This window comes from Bufo bufo, chromosome 11, assembly GCF_905171765.1.
Source record: "Bufo bufo chromosome 11, aBufBuf1.1, whole genome shotgun sequence".
NCBI lineage: Eukaryota > Metazoa > Chordata > Amphibia > Anura > Bufonidae > Bufo > Bufo bufo.
The window spans coordinates 18,536,041-18,553,894 of record NC_053399.1 but is presented as its reverse complement, the minus strand read 5'-3'; the positions used below and the strand labels follow the sequence as shown (position 1 = coordinate 18,553,894).

The following is a 17,854-nucleotide window of genomic DNA, read 5'->3' as shown; positions in this document are numbered from 1 at the left end:
CTGCCTGAAGGGGCTGAGGCGCCTATCCCAAGGACAACCTGCCTGAAGGGGCTGAGGCACTGATCCCCAGCACCACCACCAATCACCTTGTGTTTCTCTGCAGAACCCCCTTTAAGAAATTGCTGGAAGTCCTCACCTAGGAGGAGTGGGTTGTGTATAACAATGTGTACAGACATCTGAGCGTCTCTCACCGGAAATCCTCAGGAAGGGATTTCACTCCAACGCCTGCATCGATTGCTGTCTGGGCTCTCAGCTCCTCGGCTGTCAGGAGACAATGCAGGCGATACAGAATGCTTGGCAGGCACACCGCCTTCCTCCACAAGGACGCAGGGATGGGATGGATCGCACAAAGTTCTGGAACCAGAATCTGTCATATAGAAGAAAGCAGACGCGTTTACGGCCGGGAACGATCACCCCGTCTGCGGTGACGCACGCACAACACTTTGGAAAGTTACCTGCTTGTTCTGTAAACTTTCCCACTTGGCTTTTCGTTTCTCTGCGCTGCTTAAAGGAAGAGCTTTCCCCTTCTGGTTCAGGTGCCGTGGAGTCAGCAGGTTAAGCCTTATAGGGGTAAATTAATAGATTATTTTGTGAAATACAACTTTAATACCGTTTTAATGTCTCCGATTGCTGTCAGTGAATGGAAACACTTATGAACACCAATAATTATAACGAGCCCCTCTAACCACAGATGAGGGTTTGGAACAGCGATAGCATATGGCCATGATAGGTGGGGGATCTCTGGGACATCCATGAGCCTGAGAATAAAGCACAGGGTCTCTCTGCCATGCAGGGTACTACAGTGCAGCCCTATGCAAGGGAATGGTGCCAGCTGCAGTTCCCCTGCGCAACAGTGTGGCAGTGGCCCTATTGTATAGAGAAAACATAGAAGCGGATGCCACGCTATACCAGTGCTGCGGACACTGAAGTAAGACCCTCAATCATACAGTGACAACATATCCTATAGGATGGAACTACACATCTATGGTACATTGTAAGAAACTGTTAAAGTAAGACAGTCAGGAGCAGCTTTTGAATGTAACCAAGAATGCTTCTAGTCACAGACAGCAAGCAGAGACAAACAGGCAAGCTGTGCTAATAGACGGCTACAGAGTGCGCTGCGATGCGCCACAGAGCGTGGCGGTTTTGCGTACCGTGACGAGGTGTGGTCGACATCCAACAGTGGCTGGTTGAGGTTAGTCAAGTCGAGGTTGTACTTCGTTTTATAATATTCAGCGAACGTTTCATATTCTGGGGAAGGGAATTTACTGAGCGGGGTCAGGTCAGTGTATACATCAGCAACGTAAAATCGATGAGGCTGGTCAAAATTGCGATATCTGGCGGGATAAAATGAAGATACATTTTTGTTAACATGCATTCTCAGGTGCAGAATCTTATTCTAAAGGGGGTTTCCCCATCAGCTAAAATTCCACTTTGCGCCATTTCACACATGACGGGTCGCCACAGTGCAATGATGTCATCCAGTGGCCATCGTGGTGATGTCACCACAGATGTGATTGTGTTCCATAGCTACGAAGCGCTGGGCAAAACATCCAACTGCAGTAAAAAAAAAAAAAAAGAAAGGGGGCATCCAATAAGCTGCGGCCCCCAATGCCATTAACGAGAAATTCACATTTTTACAATTTGAGTCACCTGAACCGGGCTGTAAGAGATGAGGAAGGGTTTCAGAAATTGGAGTTCAATTGTACAACTCAAACATCTGTTGCCCTCAACCCATCCTCCCATGGTGGAAAGGCAGGTCAGCATAAGGGCACGGCCACAGTGGAATTTCGGGTGGTAAATCCGTAACATTTAAAGTACAAGCAAAGTGGATGAGATTTTAGAAAGCGTTGGAAAACTTGACGCAATGACGGTTGTGAGGCAGTTGCAAAAAAACAGCACTGATATGGAGACCACAGCAGACCAGCTACGCGTGGCCATACCATAAAATCGCCGACACCAAGCAGTGGAGGTCTCCGGCATGTTGAGAGTTGTAGTTTCACCGCAGCTGGAGACCACTGCTCTACAGGAACGGAAATGAATGACGTATGGTTAACAGCTATACCTCATCAACAAGGGACAGGAGGCGTCCGTGGAGATCTTACGTGGTCACCTGCTGCATGCACCCACTGATGGACAGGTTAAAGCCAGAGGACCCTGCACCAGGCTCAGACATGATGACACACGGCAGGTCTGGTCTTCAGGGCAAATCATGTTAATATCTGCGAGACACATCGGCGTCCTTTACTGACTTGCAAGGCCTTCACCCCACAGGACCTACCTTGGAATGATCACTGCATCCTGGTAGTCTTCCAGCTTGAATACAAAAGGTTTCTCAGCTGAGTACTGAGTACTAGGAATGCCAGTACGAGCTTCTGATTTCTCAATATCTTCCACAAACGTAAAATCTATGTCCAAAGTGCCGCAGTCATTAACTTAGGAGAGAACACAAGTCACAAAGTCGTGTTACATGGGATTTTAAGGGTCAACCACCAAAACATACAGAAGTCCCTGTAGTGTACAATGGGAAACACACTTATCCAAGACTAGAATATTGATGGCTCATTCTAGGAACAGGCGACGAATATTGGATCGACGGGGGTCTGGCTAGCAATCCCACCAATCCGATACTTAGGACCTAGACTAAGAATAAGCCATCAATATTCTAGTCCCAGCAAAGACATTTAAAAAGCACCTACAGGATGAAACAGACATCCTATCGGATAGGGATGATCCTGCTGGTTAACATGACATCTGTCTTGTGAAAATCGGTTGTGGTTTTCCAATGAGAATAAGATTTTTTCTTTTCTTTATGCAAATAAGAGCTTCAGTGCACTGAGGCCTGGACGCTTGGTGCACCTCAGCTTCCCATTGCACTGAAGAACTCATTTGCATAAATAATACAGGTGTCATTTTAATCAGCAGCTTCAACCCTGCCAGACAGTATGCCTGGTTTAACAGGGTTAATCCTGCTGACTAGGCTCATGTTACACTAGTGAGAGATCCTAATGACAAAAGTGCCCCTTCAGTTCACACACATTTCCATTACATTTGATTACAAGGCGGACGTGACAACACTACACCAAAAATCATAAGAGGCTGTCAGCGATAAGGGATAAATGCCTGGCCAGTTGGGGGTCTGACAGCTTTGGACATGCAGCAATCACGTGCCCCGGGATGAATAGAGTGGAAGGCCGCCCATGCCCGCAGTCGCTCCTTTCCTTCTGTATGGGACGGTTGGAAACGGTCGTGTGATGTACTCCGCTACCGCCAACAGTCCCACATAGAATTAATGGAGCAACTGCGTGCACGAGAGACCTGCTGCTCCATTTATACACCCGCACAGTACTCCGATGGCGGCATGTATCCGCGGCGGTGCCTTACCAACATTGAGAGGTAGAACACAGTAAGCCGCATCGGCTGCTGTGGGCTTGAATTCTAGTGCAGGTTTCTCAAGACGAAGGATGTGCGAGAATATGTACTGGTGCAGCCGGGTGATGAGCTCAAGTTGCTGTAAAGTCAAGGTAAATCCCGACTTCTTCAGCTCAATCAATATGGTCACTTCTCCAGAACGGGTGTAGACCGGGAAGTGTGGGATCTGCAAGAGACAACTACATTTAGTGTCTATAGACAAATCAGCAGACGTGGCCCTAACCGCCTCTCTGAGCTCCTACACTGCAAGGGGATGGTCGCTTCTTCCGGCATCAGATTACTGTATTGTGCTCGACCCCCCTCAAAGAGATATGGTACTTAAAGGGGTTGTCAACGCCAGAAAACCCATCTTTATTCTGAGCTTATAGAGGGGGGATTCCCATTGAGAATAGCTACAAACAGCATCTCTCGCTCTGGAGGACATGGATGTCAATGGGCACTATGGAATACTTCATTTCTCCTGAACATTTACAGTCAGGCTTCCCGATGGGTTATTGCGGATCACTGGGGGTCTCAAGCAGGGGAAACTTTGAGACCTGCTCATCGTCAAGGGACCCTTCCAACGTGAAGAAGAACCCCTTTAAAACAGCAGTTTATTTAATGGGGGCAGAAAGTGATGATACCTGAGGTATGGGTTTGGCAGTCAGGATGCCGAAGCATCGGGCTGTGTCTTCGGGAGGGTAGAGCTTCCGCCTCCTGAAGTTCAGTTCATCTGGTAGAGGGGTTGTCAATACCATTCCTATCACATACAGGTAGCATGGCTGCCCGGGCTTCGGATAGCTGTTCCGCAGGCACTCTGGGATCTGAAAGAAGAGATCGGGTGTTTATTTTGTGTACACCAGGCCCTATATAGAACACAGACCCACCCCGTTATCGCTGCCCCATCATAAAGACCCCAGAGCGAGCACAGGGAGACAATTATCTGTTCATTCCAGGGAACTCCGCTAATATCGAAGGGTGAATTTGGACTAGGGAGGGGACGTACCGCTTTAGGGTAGCACTGCCTTCTCTTGGTCGAGCCTGGGCGGCCAGGGACGCTGGTCTCTTCCTCATCATGTAGGTCGAGCTCCTCCTCGTACTTAACAGTTTCCTTGCCAACTGGCATTAAATGGTCATCCAGTTCACCTGCGGGGCACAGAGGAGGATTTACAAGGTTTACTTCCACAATAGAGAACTGTCAGAAGCCTACATGCAAATCTAAGAGAGAATCTGCTAAATATCCCAAAAAGAAATGTCGATCACCGATTACACGTGAGGATAGCCTACACAACCATTACCCCCTGCTCCCACCAGGGGAACACTCTGTGGATTCAAGTCTCTGTCCACATTAAAAGGAGTCTGTCAGCAGTTTTGTACCTTTGACACCGGCTGACCTGTTACAGGTGCGATTGGCAGCTGAAGGCATCTGTGTAGGCCCAATATTCATATGTTGCCGCATTGCTTATATTTTAATAGATGCAAATGTACATCTAGGAGCAACGGGTGCGTTACACCTAGAGGATCTGCTCTCTCAGCAATTGCCGAGCCCTGTGCACTGACAGAGCCAGGCAGTGTAAATGTGATCACACCTGACCCTGGCAATCAAAGTGCAGAGGGCGCGGCAGTTGCAGAGAGAGCAGAGCCTCTAGGTGTAATGGTAACGCCCCTGTTGCTCCTAGAGGCTTATTTGCATATAATAAAACATCAGTTTTTCTCAGCAATGCGGACACATAGGAACATGGGAGCAACACAGATACCTCCAGGGACAAAACTGCTGACAGATGCCCTTTAACTTATGCGCAAAAACTACAGGCCGCATGTGAGCTGTTGCAAAAATCTGTTTAAAAGGGGTTTTCCAGGTGTTAAATACTGATGACTTTTTGCTCAGAGTATATCATTAATATCTGATTGGAGGAGGGGGCTGAAAGCCGACAGCCCCAATGATCAGCTGTTTGAAGAGACCACAGCACTCTATAAAACCGCAGCCTCTCCTAGGCCTGTGATGTCATGTCCATTGGTCGCATGGCCTAAGTGCAGCTCAGTCCTAATCAAAGGATGGTTCTGTGCTGGGCAAGTGTTGAGTAGGCCGCGGCGATCACCCGAGTACCAGTTCAAACAGCTGATCACCGGGGGTGCAGAGTGTCGAACCCCTACCGATTAGGCATTGATGAGCTCTCCTGAGGACAGTTCATCAATATTAAACACCCAGAGAACCCCTTTAAGCCGGAACACATACTTGACGCATAGCACCAATGTTATTGAGTAAAGCGCCTGTGCAGTGCAAGTCAGAAAGGGGATTGATCAGGCATTAGACGGTGCAGAGAAGAGTGGCCTGAAGAAGACGTAAGAGTGTCCGGGCACAAGAAACAGCACAGGAGAAAGGGAAGCTCCGAGGAAAACACAAGATAACGAATTATTATAACATACAGTAAAGCCAAAACTGGGAGACTTACCGATCTGGTGCAGCATCTTGCAGCATATGAGAGCCACCGCTCGTTCAGAGAGCCTGGCACAGCTCATGGATGGGCCCTGGAAAATTAAACGAGCGCAGTGGGTATAAAGACGAATTAGATGTCTAAATAACAAAATCAGTAATAAGATGTAAGGTGCAGCTTCAAATCTGATGGACAAGGACGAGGGATCGCCTCAATACTGAGGAACCTCGCCACTAAATTCTTACCAGGTACTTACAACAATGGGCGCTCTGAGCGGGGAGTTGATTGGCAGGTAGAGGGTAGACTGGTAAAGACCACTGGACACCTCTCTGGATTTACATTTTGGAGCGAGGTGAGTGAACGGGTCACTGGGCAGCCGGGCACAATACCTGTGTACAGAGGGAGGAAAGCACCACCGTCACCAGTAAATAGAGTTTATGGTACAGATAATAAAAATATACAATGTAGCCCATTTACTGAAAATAAATGATCCAGTGAAGAGTTCTGACATTTACTTGCATAGTATGGCGCCACTGGACGATCACTTAATTGCATAGTATGGCGCCACCTGGGGTTAACTTACTGGCATAGTATGATGCCACCTGGTGTTCAAAGGGTTTCGAAAAGTGCAGGTCCACCTACTGGAGCAAAGTACTAGTGGACACGCATGCTCAGACACTCTCCCCACAGCCAAGGCCTTTACACAGTGATCCTGTGTTCACTTTAGGGCAGTCAATAGAAAAAGCTTTCGCTCCTGCTCGTCAAGGAAGGAGCAGAAACACCACAGCCGTACAGCAATACACAGCAAAGCTGAGGACTGACTTGTGAGCAAGATTTCTTTTCACTGCTCAAGACTCCATGATACAGAGAACCTTACTAGGAACTATATTTGCAGCTACCAGATGGGGGAGGAGGCTGACTGAGGACTATATTTACAGCTACCAGAGGGGGGAGGAGGCTGACTGAGGACTACATTTGCAGCTACCAGAGGGGGGAGGAGGCTGACTGAGGACTATATTTGCAGCTACCAGAGGGGGGAGGAGGCTGACTGAGGACTATATTTACAGCTACCAGAGGGGGGAGGAGGCTGACTGAGGACTATATTTACAGCTACCAGAGGGGGGAGGAGGCTGACTGAGGACTATATTTACAGCTACCAGAGGGGGGAGGAGGCTGACTGAGGACTATATTTACAGCTACCAGAGGGGGGAGGAGGCTGACTGAGGACTATATTTACAGCTACCAGAGGGGGGAGGAGGCTGACTGAGGACTATATTTACAGCTACCAGAGGGGGGAGGAGGCTGACTGAGGACTATATTTACAGGTACCAGAGGGGGGAGGAGGCTGACTGAGGACTATATTTACAGCTACCAGAGGGGGGAGGAGGCTAACTGTAAACTTACTGAGGACTATATTTACAGCTACCAGATGGGGTAAATCGAGTGGGAATTTACTGGGGACCACATTTAAGCAACAGTGTATAGATCAAAAGTAAAAGTGAATAAAAATCTTTACAATATGCCAAAGAAAGGGCTTGATGGATCCAAAAATAATTCTGACTGCAGGCAGCTTTGCGCTTACCGATTAATGTGACCAATGGCGTTGTTTAAGGTGACCCTCGGGCTGCCGTCATCTTGCCGCAACACATATGGAGGAAAGATGCCGTCATCATCCACAATGGAGTCAGACTCAGTGTCCCCACAATCCATGGACTTGGAGCATTTATTCCGCAAGATCTGCAAAGGAAGCGAATGTGAAACCCCTGAGCCACTCCATCAGTCTGTATACTTGTATTACTACTATACCAATGTGCTATTAGATCACACCTTCTCTATGTATTATTATATGGTACCTTTTTGATGCATTACATCTTCTCAATGTATTACTGCTATATTGTACCTCCTCATGAATTACTACTATATAGTACCATCCCTGTGTATTATATCACACCTTCTCTATGCATTATTAGTATATGTCGCACCTTGTCGATGCACTACTTTTATATCACTCTTTCTTGCTTGCACCCCCTTGATGTATTACAGTGCTGATCAAAAGTTTAAGACCACTTGAAAAATGGCAAAAAAATCATATTTTACATTGTTGGATCTTAACAAGGTTCCAAGTAGAGCTTCAACATGCAACAAGAAGAAATGGGAGTGAGACAGAACATTTTTTGAGCATTCAATTAATTGAAAATAACGATTAAACTGAAACAGGCTATTTTTCAGCTGATCTAAATTTTAGGACCACATGCCTTTAAAAGGCCAAATCTGTGCAAAGATGTGGATTCATTGTCATTCTCTGTCAGGTAGTCACACGTTGTGATGATAAAGGCAAAAAAACTCTCCCTTTTTGAACATGGTCGGGTTGTTGAACTGCATAAGCAGGGTCTCTCACAGCGCGCCATCGCTGCTGAGGTGGGACGCAGGAAGACAGTCATTTGGAATTTCTTAAATGATCCTGAGGGTTATGGAACAAAAAAGCCAAGTGGAAGACCCCAAAAAATGTCCTCAGCACTGAGCCGGAGGATCCAATTGGCTGTCCGTCAGTCAAGACACTGGACGATCCTAGGCCCAAATTAAGGCCCTTACAGGTGCTGACTGCAGCCCCATAACCATTAGACGGCATCTGAGACTGAAGGGCTTCAAAAACAAAAAACGTCTTCAAAGACCTCGTCTCCTTGAACGCCACAGAACTGCTCGTTTGGACTTTGCAAGAGAGCACCAAACATGGGACATTCAAAGGTGGAAGAAAGTTTTATTCTCTGATGAGAAAAAAATGTAACCTTGATGGTCCTGATGGTTTCCATCGTTACTGGCATGACAAGCAGATCCCACCTGAGATGTTTTCTACGCGCCATAGTGGAGGGGGACCATAATGGTCTGGGGTGCTTTTTCCTTCAGGTGGAACAATGGAGCTTCAGGAAGTGCAGGGGCGTCAAACGGCCACTGGCTATGTCCAGATGTTGCAGAGGGCATTCCTCATGACTGAGGGCCCTCGTCTGTGTGGTAACGACTGGGTTTTTCAACAGGACAACACTACAGTACACAATGCCCGCAGGACAAGGGACTTCTTCCAGGAGAATAACATCACTCTTTTGTCCCATCCTGCGTGTTCCCCTGATCTAAATCCAATTGAGAACCTTTGGGGATGAGTGGCAAAAATGGACAACAGTTCCAGACAGTAGATGGCCTTCGTGCGGCCGTCTTCACCACTTGGAGAAATGTTCCCACTCACCTCATGGAAACGCTTGCATCAAGCATGCCGAAACAATAACGGCGGAGCTACTCATTACTGAGTTCATGTCTGGAAGTTGGATTTCTGTTTTGGGGGGGGGGGGTTTAGGTATTTTTTTGAAGGTGTGGACCTAAACTTTTGATCAGCTGAAAAACAGCCTGTTTCAGTTTATTCGTTGTTTTCATTAAATTGAATGCTCAAAAAATGTTCTGTCTCCCTCCCATTTCTTCTTGTTGCATGTTGAAGCTCTACTTGGAACCTTGTTAAGATCCAGCCATGATAAATAGGATTTTTTGCCATTTTTCGAGTGGTCTTAAACTTTTGATCAGGACTGTATTTTATTATTCCATCACACCAGCGCTATGTATTATATTGCACCTTCTTGATGTATTACCGTTATAATATGGTACCTTCTTGATGTGCATCGCATTCTCTCAATGTATTATTACTATACAGTTCCCTCTGAATGTATTAATATCATCTCATACCTTCTCAATGGCTTTATAGGTTTTCAGATCCTCTTCGAATCCGTTTATTCTGTCCGTGTCTGCCAACATGATGTAGTTTGAGATGGGGGCCCGGGCTCGACCTTTGGATTGAACGTAAGACCTGTACTCTGTTGGCAGGTCAAAGCGCACCACCAAGTTGCATTTTGGGATGTCCACACCCTCCTCCACGATGCTGGTGGCGATGAGCAGGTTTGTTTCATGAGCGCGGAACTTCCGAAGAACCTAAAGGGGAGGCATAGTCAGCGACCGAAAGAGTTCCGACGTTGTATAACGAATAAAGCATCAAATTTTGAACATCAACTTCTCGCTGTTTTCAAGATCTCCGCTTGTGATCAGTGAATGACAGTCTAAAGGTACGTTCACACTAGCGTTATTCTTTTCCGGCACCGAGTTCCATCCTAGGGGCTCAATACCGGAAAATAACTGATCAGTTTTATCCCCATGCATTCTGAATGGAGAGCAATCCGTTCAGGATGCATCAGTTCAGTCGTTTCGACTTTTCAGGACGGAGATAATACCGCAGCATCCTGCGTCTCATCTCCGTCCAACATTCCGGAACACTTGCACATTTTTTCCCCATTGACATGCATTAATGCAGGATTTGGCCCAGAGAGTGTTCTGGCAAAACGGATCTGGCTGACACCGGAGAGACAGATCCGGCATTTCAATGCATTTGTCATACGGATCAGGATCCTGATCCGTATGACAAATGCCATCAGTTTGCATGCGTTTTGACGGATCCAGCGACGGAACGGCCTGCCCAGAATCCTCTGCCGCAAGTGTGAAAGTACCCTAAAATTATATCCAGAGGCTGAAAACCCCTCCTGCGACGTAGTCCCGCTCACGCAGCTGAAGGGATGGTTACAGTGTATCAGTAAAAGAAGCGCCATCAAGTCAAAAATGCTGCAGCGTACTCCAAAGCACAGCATGCTCTAGGATTCTCTATAGGACTTAGGCCTCATTCACACTCGTATGCATTTTGCGGTCTGCAAATCACAGAACCGCAAAATCCGGATGCGTTTCACACATTGATGATCTGTGTGCTTTCCGCATCTGTACGTCAGTTTCACAAAAGGAATTTTTTTTCCTGCAGCGCTTGGGTGAGATTTCTTACTTGCAAAACCGCGCATCAATTATTCAATTTGATAACCGCGCCAATCTGCAGTAAAACCGCATGCTGACGCAGTTTTCAACCCCTAATAGATGTACTGTAACAAACAGTCATCCTCTGGTAGTACAATGAAGGATCTAACGACCTAGAAAACTATGGGAATATTTTCCTTTGTTTGACGCTATGAGAAGTATTTCCCTTTACTACTTTCCTGCCCCTTCAGATGATGTCAAGGTTTTCCAACCGCACCCAGGACATGTTCGCTGTGGCAGTGTAGGATTCAGGAAAGTCCATTCCAATCTCGGACCATTCCTATATATCCACTTACATGCAGTTAATGGCGGTATTTTAACTGTCAGGGTCAATAAGCTGCAAGCAAAGCAGACCCGACCTGTAATGGCCTTACAAGTGATAGCTCCGGGTCTATAATGGCGCATAATTATAGTTAGGGGCTGGAGGGAATCCAGGCCGCGGAGGGGAACAGACACAACGTAAAATTCAGGACAGAGGTTGTGCCAAAAAGGAAAAGTGCTCTTCTCCCAATGTGAGCAGGGGAGGGGGGCTGCCAGTTACCTCCTCCTGTTTTCTGAACTCCACTTCCATCTGCTTGTTTCGGGGCTGGTTCTTTCCGATGCCGTGTCCAGTTATGAAGTTGCTGCTAATGTAAGCCAGCTCGGGGTCCTGCTTCCCGGCCTCCTTAATCAACCTGCAATGTGAGGCAGCAAGCAGCGGTTATATAGCATGTTACAGCTGGGACACAAGTAACAGAGCGCCTCAACCAGACAGACTGCAGGAAAATTCATTAAACGACGGTAACGCATGGGGTACGTGCGATGCCAGGCGACCGAGATACTGCACTAAAAATACTGCATGCCGTTTCTTTCTCTACAGGGATTACACAACCCTGAAAAGTATTCTCCCTTAAATTACAAGTTAGAGGGGGGGCCCCCAAGTTAGAGGTTGGGGGGGGGGGGGGGGGGGCCCAAGTTAGAGGGCGGCGATGTGGGGGGATAGGATAAAAATTAGAGGGGAGATTGGCCCCAAGTTAGGGGAGGGGGGGAGGGACGGGACAGGGATAGGTCCTAAGTTAGAGAGGTTGGCTGCTAATAAGATCAGGGGGAGGAGGAACAAGCTTTAAATTACAGGGTGGTTGTTCAGAGTGTTCTCCATTTATCAGATCGCACCCTCAGAGGTTGTGTCTCATCAGACATTGGGGGCATATCGCTAGGATATACCCCCAATGTCTGGTGGGTGTGGGTCCCACTTCTGGGACCTGCACCTTTATTTAGAACCGGCCCCGCAAAGTGAAGAAGGGTGCACTGCTGTCCTCCATTAACTTCTATAGGAGTGACAACAATTCAGAGCGGCACACTCTGCTATTTCCACCAGTCCCATTGAAATTAATCAGAAGCGCACCGTGCAAGTGAGGCCACCCCTCCATTCACTTCTATGTGGCTGATGGAAATAGCTGAGCCAGCACTCTGCTATTTTCAGCACTCCCATAGAAATGAATGGAGGGTGGCCGCACATGCATCTCGTGAGACCAAGAAAGGCTGCCTGCTCACTGAAGGATCAGACTACAGAAGTCTATGGAGAGGGGAAGAGCAATGACCAGCAGAGAGACAGACAGGACTCTGCAGCTAATACTGGTATACTGTATCTCACTATCAGTGCTTTATTCACATCTATACTGCTCAGTACTTCTCTCTATCCAGGGGCGTAACGATCTCGGTCGCTGAGGGGGAGGGGGGGGGGGGGGCTTGGCGCAAGTGCTTTTAGCCAGCCGAGTCTAGTAAGTGACCTAGTGCGGCTGCGCTGCGTACATCCCCATGCATACACCTTTTCTGCTCAATGTCGGCGACACCCGGCGCTAGAGGTCACGGGTCCCGCAGGAAGATGTGATGATGCCGAGAGTGAGTCGAGACGACCGAACGCGGAACAGAGCAGAGGTAAGTATTTATTTTTGTTTTAGGCATGCACACGCTGTGCGCCATACTGGGGGCACCCGGCACCGACCCAGCACAAAAAGAAAAGAAAATCTATACAGAGAGGGTGGCAGTCTGGCGGGGGCACCTGGTAGTGGCCCTATGAACTGAATTTAGAAAGGCCAATAAGAGGGGGCCACAAATAAATAAAATCCATACAGAGTGAGAGGGGGGCAGGGGCAGCCAATCATTCAATTATGTACAGGGGTCAAAATGAAATATATACAGTCTGGTTGGGGGCCAAGTGAAATATATAGAGTGTGGTTGGGGGCCAAGTGAAATATATAGAGTCTGGTTGGGGGCCAAGGGAAATATATACAGTCTGGTTGGGGGCCAAGGGAAATATATACAGTCTGGGTGGGGGCCAAGGGAAATATATACAGTCTGGGTGGGGGCCAAGTGAAATATATACAGTCTGGGTGGGGGCCAAGTGAAATATATACAGAGCAAGAGGCGGGGTAATGGGGTTACGGATTAATGGGGGTGGGGGGCCCCCAATTTATAGTTTGCCCTGGGGCCCATAGAACTCTAGATACGCCACTGTCTCGATCTAGTGTCCTATATGCTGCTTCTGAGTGAGTTATAGGAAGAAGCTCGTCTGCACCCATCATCTCAGACACAACTGAAAATCAGAGATGCAGCCTGCCAAGGAAGAAACTGCTAAAGAATGCCAGATACCAGTCTCTTCATGGTCAGATGTAGGGGTATCACTGCATAACATCTATGTGAACATATCTTAGAACTGAATTTTACCTATTTAAAACGACTGCCGTGTATCGTCTCTCCACAAAGATGATCCCGCACAAGATGTTGGTAAATGGTGAGGGGAAGCTGGTCTCAGTCTTCTCTTTCTCCTCTATCTCCTCGTCCTCATCGTCGTCGTCCTCGGAGTCGCTCCACGACACGTAGTTGTCCTGATTGCGGTTGTTGTACCATTCCACACTCTCGAACTGCTGCCGCTCATAGGGCTTGTACTTGCGCAGGATCTCCAGAAGCTTGATGACTTTGGGGGTAACGAATTTCAAGTCGAGGGAGGCGGGAGAAAAGTGCTCCTCGCACAGGGCGTGGATCTTCCGCAGGATGGTGTCTGTGAACAGCAGGAATTTCCGGTGCAGCTCTTCTTGCTCGTGTTTAATATATTTCTGCAGTTCCCTCACCATCATCCCGGCAACTTTATCAGCACACCACGGACCCAGGACGAGCAGAACCGCCCGGCAGTCCGAGAGAATCTAGGGGAAGAGATGGAAACCAGTCCCCAAATGTGGGGCACCCAATGGGTAGAACAGAATTAGGGCATCGTATGTGACATGTTGCACATCTGCACTGGTGACCGTCCATAAGCTGGGACCCCCCGTCAGCTGCTATAATGAAAGCCCCACTGGCTAATATCTATTCTAATGCAACTGAAGTGTAACACAGACAATAGCCGGAGGGTTGGTACCTGCACAGACGCCACAACACCCCCCCCTTCCCGATGCAAGCTTCTGTCTAGTGGGAGACAGCATGTTGCTTAGGACCTTAAAGGGCATCTGTCAGCAGTTTTGTACCTATGACACTGGCTGACCTGTTACATGTGCACTTGGCAGCTCTGGTTGCCCGCATTGCTGAGAAAAATGATATTTTAACATATTCAAATGAGACTCTAGGAGCAACCGGGGCGTTACCATTACACCTAGAGTCTCTGCTCTCTCTGCAACCATCGCGCCCTCTGCACTTTGATTGACATGGCCAAGTGTGATCACGTTTATACTGCCTGGCCCTGTCAATTACAGTGCAGAGGGCACGGCAGTTGCAGGGAGAGCAGAGCCTCTAGGTGTAACGGCAACGCCCCCGTTGCTCCTGGGGGAATGGAGGTAGTCCCCAAGTTAGGTGGGGGAATAGGCTTCAAATTAGAGAAGTGGGATTGGCCCCAGGTTAGATGAAGGAAGGGGATAGGTTCCAAATTAGAGGGAGATGGGGAGAGGGGCTACAGCAGGGGGAGTAGGCTCTAAGTTGGGGGGCTGGTAAGGAGTTCATGGGGAAGGGGAACAAGCCCTAAGTTACTGGGGGGGGGGGATGTTGATCATAATTTTAATGGCCACTGTACTTTCACACAAGTTTGCAAAAATCAATAGAACAGGCTTTGTAATATATCTCATCAGTGCAAAATGCCTTGTTCTCCATTTATAAGATCCCACACTCAAAGGTATTGTTTCACGTCAGACCCCTTCCTGGTGAAAGCTTTTCACTAGTGAGAGACAGTATGTTGTTTAGGACCTTCAGCAGTTTTGTACCTATGACACTGGCTGACCTGTTACATGTGCTCTTGGCAGCTGTGTTGGTCCCATGTCCATATGTGCCCACATTACTGAGAAAAATTATGTTTTCATTTATGCAAATGAGCCTCGAGGAGCAACGGGGGCGTTACCATTACACCTAGAGGCTCATCTCTCTCTGCAACTGCTGCGCCCTCTACACTTTGAAAATATCAGGCAGTGATAACATAACAATGCCTGGCTCTGTGAATCAAAATGGAGAGGAGGCAGAGAGAGCAGAGCCTCTAGGAGTAATGGTAACGCCCCTGTTGCTCTTAGAGGCTCATTTGCATATATTAAAACATCCATTTTTCTCAGCAATGCTGACACCTATGAACATGGGACCAACACAGACGTCTTCAGCTGCCAAGCGCACATGTAACAGGTCAGCCAGTGTCATAGGGACAAAACTGCTGACAGATGCCCTTTAACAACAAGTCCCATTTTTCCTCTTCCATAGCAGCCCATTACAGTCAAGACTACACTAACAAGTGCCAACCATCTGTCAAGAATGACCCGAGTCTAGGTAGAACTGGTGGTTTTGGTCATGTTACCTGCCAACTTGCAAATCACTGTAACGAATGGAGGCGGCAGCACTGCATACACCGCACTCGTATAAGCACCGTGTATAGAGCAATCAGGAAGGCAGACATGACAGCCAATGATCTCCAGAAAAGCCTGGTATTCTGGAATAAGGCGTCATTAAAAGATTAAAGGGGTTGTCCCCTATATACAGAAGTGTTGAGAAGCGTCTGATTAGCGGTGCTCAGACCGCCGTGGCTCCCATGATCATGAGTACAAGCTCTCGGCATTCTCTGGCAGACCCGCAGAGGTGAATGGAGGTGCAGAGCATATGCCTGACCACAGCATCATTGAAACGGGGTCCCTGTTCTCGTCAATGGTCAGACCTGCGTTGTCAGAAATAAAATGGCGCCATCTTTTCCCTCTAAGATCTATGGCAACATTTTATGGTACCCACCAGGAAGTAGTACTTTTTTTGCCTAGAAATGCAACTTCCTGTCTAGGTGACAAGACAACCATGTGAGCAAATCTAAGTACAGAACTGGTCACAGCCCATCTTATCAGTACAGGAGACTGCCTCTCAAAGCCATAGAGACTACAGATCAGTAAGCGGAGGTCGCCAGCTCCACCTCATCCACAGGCAATAGGGCTGGACTTCCACGTCCTGACTTCTTGTACCTGCTTGGAGATGGATGTCGAATCTCTCTCTTTAGAAACGATGGGAACGTTGCAGTCCTTCAGGAAGTCCAGAGCGTCTTCCAGTTCAGATAGGAGCTTCTGGTAGAGTCCGCTTCTGTCGTGATAGTGGCCACAGTCCAGAACAATCTCACAGGGCTGCGAGGCGTACCTTTACAAGAACCAGACCGTGCCATTAGTTGCAGGTGCAAACGTCCCATAATAGTTGAGTTATATCTTATCCCGACTGTTTAACCCCTTAGATGCCACGGTCAATAACAACTGTGGCACCTAAGGAGTTTAAAGGGGTTTATGAGAGCTTTCGTCTGATGACCCATCGACTGAATTGAGAAGGCACCTGCAGTTCGCAGTAGCACCGGCGACTTCTCACAGATTTTCCTAGGCCATGTGATGTTGCATTCATCTGTCAAATGACCTAGGCGCAGCTCGGCCCCATTGAAGTGAATGGGGCTGACCTCCAATACAAGCACAGCCGTTATCAAATGGACGGCACTGTGCTTGGTGCGCTTAGAGCCTTCTCAAACAGCTGATTGGCGATGAGATGAGATACCGATGACCTATGCAGAGGATAGGTCATCAGTAGAAAAGTCTCAGAAAACAATTTTAATATAGGGAGGGTGCTCCCCCTAGTGGTCCACTGGCACCCTGCAGCATGACTGCGTGGTACCAATGGGTTTCCATGAAAGGTCTGCCAGAAGCATGGTCTAAAAGTGTGCCTGTCAGTTTTACACCGACAGGCAATAATGCTTTGGAATTAAGTTAAATTATAGTCAAGAAAAAGTGTATAAAAGTCAAACTAAGTTAAATAACATTTAAGAAACTAATCCCATAGAAATGAACGGAGCCGTGGATTGACATGCACGATGCCGCTCCATTCAGAGAAGGGATTTGAAGACCAATTATTACCTGTCCTGTGGATAGGTGATAAATACTTTTTTACGGGATAAGCCCTGTAAGGGGTTAACCTAGCACCGCAGGGAGAAAAGCCCACCCATGCCTATATCCCTTATAAGCAGGAGATGAGCTCCAGCTCTGCATTGCGTTTACCTGTCTAGAACCACCAGATCGGTCGCCGTTTCAGCGTTGCTCTTCAGAATTTCCTCCAGTTTCTGGATCTTCTCTTTAAGGTCGCGGGGGTCACATTTCCCGTTTAGTATGGAGGCGGTCAGTCCCAAGATCCGCGGACATGTCTGGCAACCTTCACAGATCTGTGCGTGACAGGGAAGGAGCAGGTTATGAATGAGATTACTGCTGGAAAAATTCATAAGGGATAAGATCATGAAAGACATGAGCTACGCCCCACAAGGGGGGTCCTTACACCCCAAAAATCGGAAATGCACAGAGAAGGATTATGCTACTTGCACTAGTTCATGTACAATGGGAGTTCTTAAAAACCCTAATGACCGCCAAATTTCTGGTCATCGAGTGGCCTTATTCTGGCCTGTGGTGTTTTCAGGAGGCAGTAGTATTAGTCCTGCACAGGCGCCACCCGGGAGCGGGTGCTCTGCAGCAAAGCTCTGGCTCCCCAGCTGGATTGTCCCCAATCATGATAAAAGTGGGTGGATCCGGCTGATAAGCCCCATCCACTTTTAGAAATCACGGCGCAAATGTGGCATTTGTCATAATTTGAGGCACTTTTTTTTTTTTTTTCTT

The 17,854-nt window shown here is 47.8% G+C and overlaps 1 protein-coding gene across 1 annotated transcript in view; it reads right to left on the bottom strand.

Annotated features, from left to right (window-relative positions):
• The window catches only part of DICER1 (dicer 1, ribonuclease III), a 42,964-nt gene that overhangs the window by 12,977 nt on the left and 12,133 nt on the right, over positions 1–17,854 (bottom strand). Inside the window, exons 7-21 of the mRNA XM_040412871.1 lie at positions 17,249–17,409; positions 16,184–16,352; positions 13,443–13,918; positions 11,278–11,410; positions 9,573–9,815; positions 7,429–7,583; positions 6,103–6,235; positions 5,865–5,940; positions 4,418–4,557; positions 4,056–4,235; positions 3,385–3,598; positions 2,282–2,435; positions 1,155–1,337; positions 456–561; positions 192–367 (exon numbers count right to left, since the gene is read on the bottom strand). Coding sequence (XP_040268805.1) covers positions 192–367; positions 456–561; positions 1,155–1,337; positions 2,282–2,435; positions 3,385–3,598; positions 4,056–4,235; positions 4,418–4,557; positions 5,865–5,940; positions 6,103–6,235; positions 7,429–7,583; positions 9,573–9,815; positions 11,278–11,410; positions 13,443–13,918; positions 16,184–16,352; positions 17,249–17,409 — 2,699 coding nt within the window. The remainder of the gene's footprint in view (positions 1–191; positions 368–455; positions 562–1,154; positions 1,338–2,281; positions 2,436–3,384; positions 3,599–4,055; positions 4,236–4,417; positions 4,558–5,864; positions 5,941–6,102; positions 6,236–7,428; positions 7,584–9,572; positions 9,816–11,277; positions 11,411–13,442; positions 13,919–16,183; positions 16,353–17,248; positions 17,410–17,854) is intronic.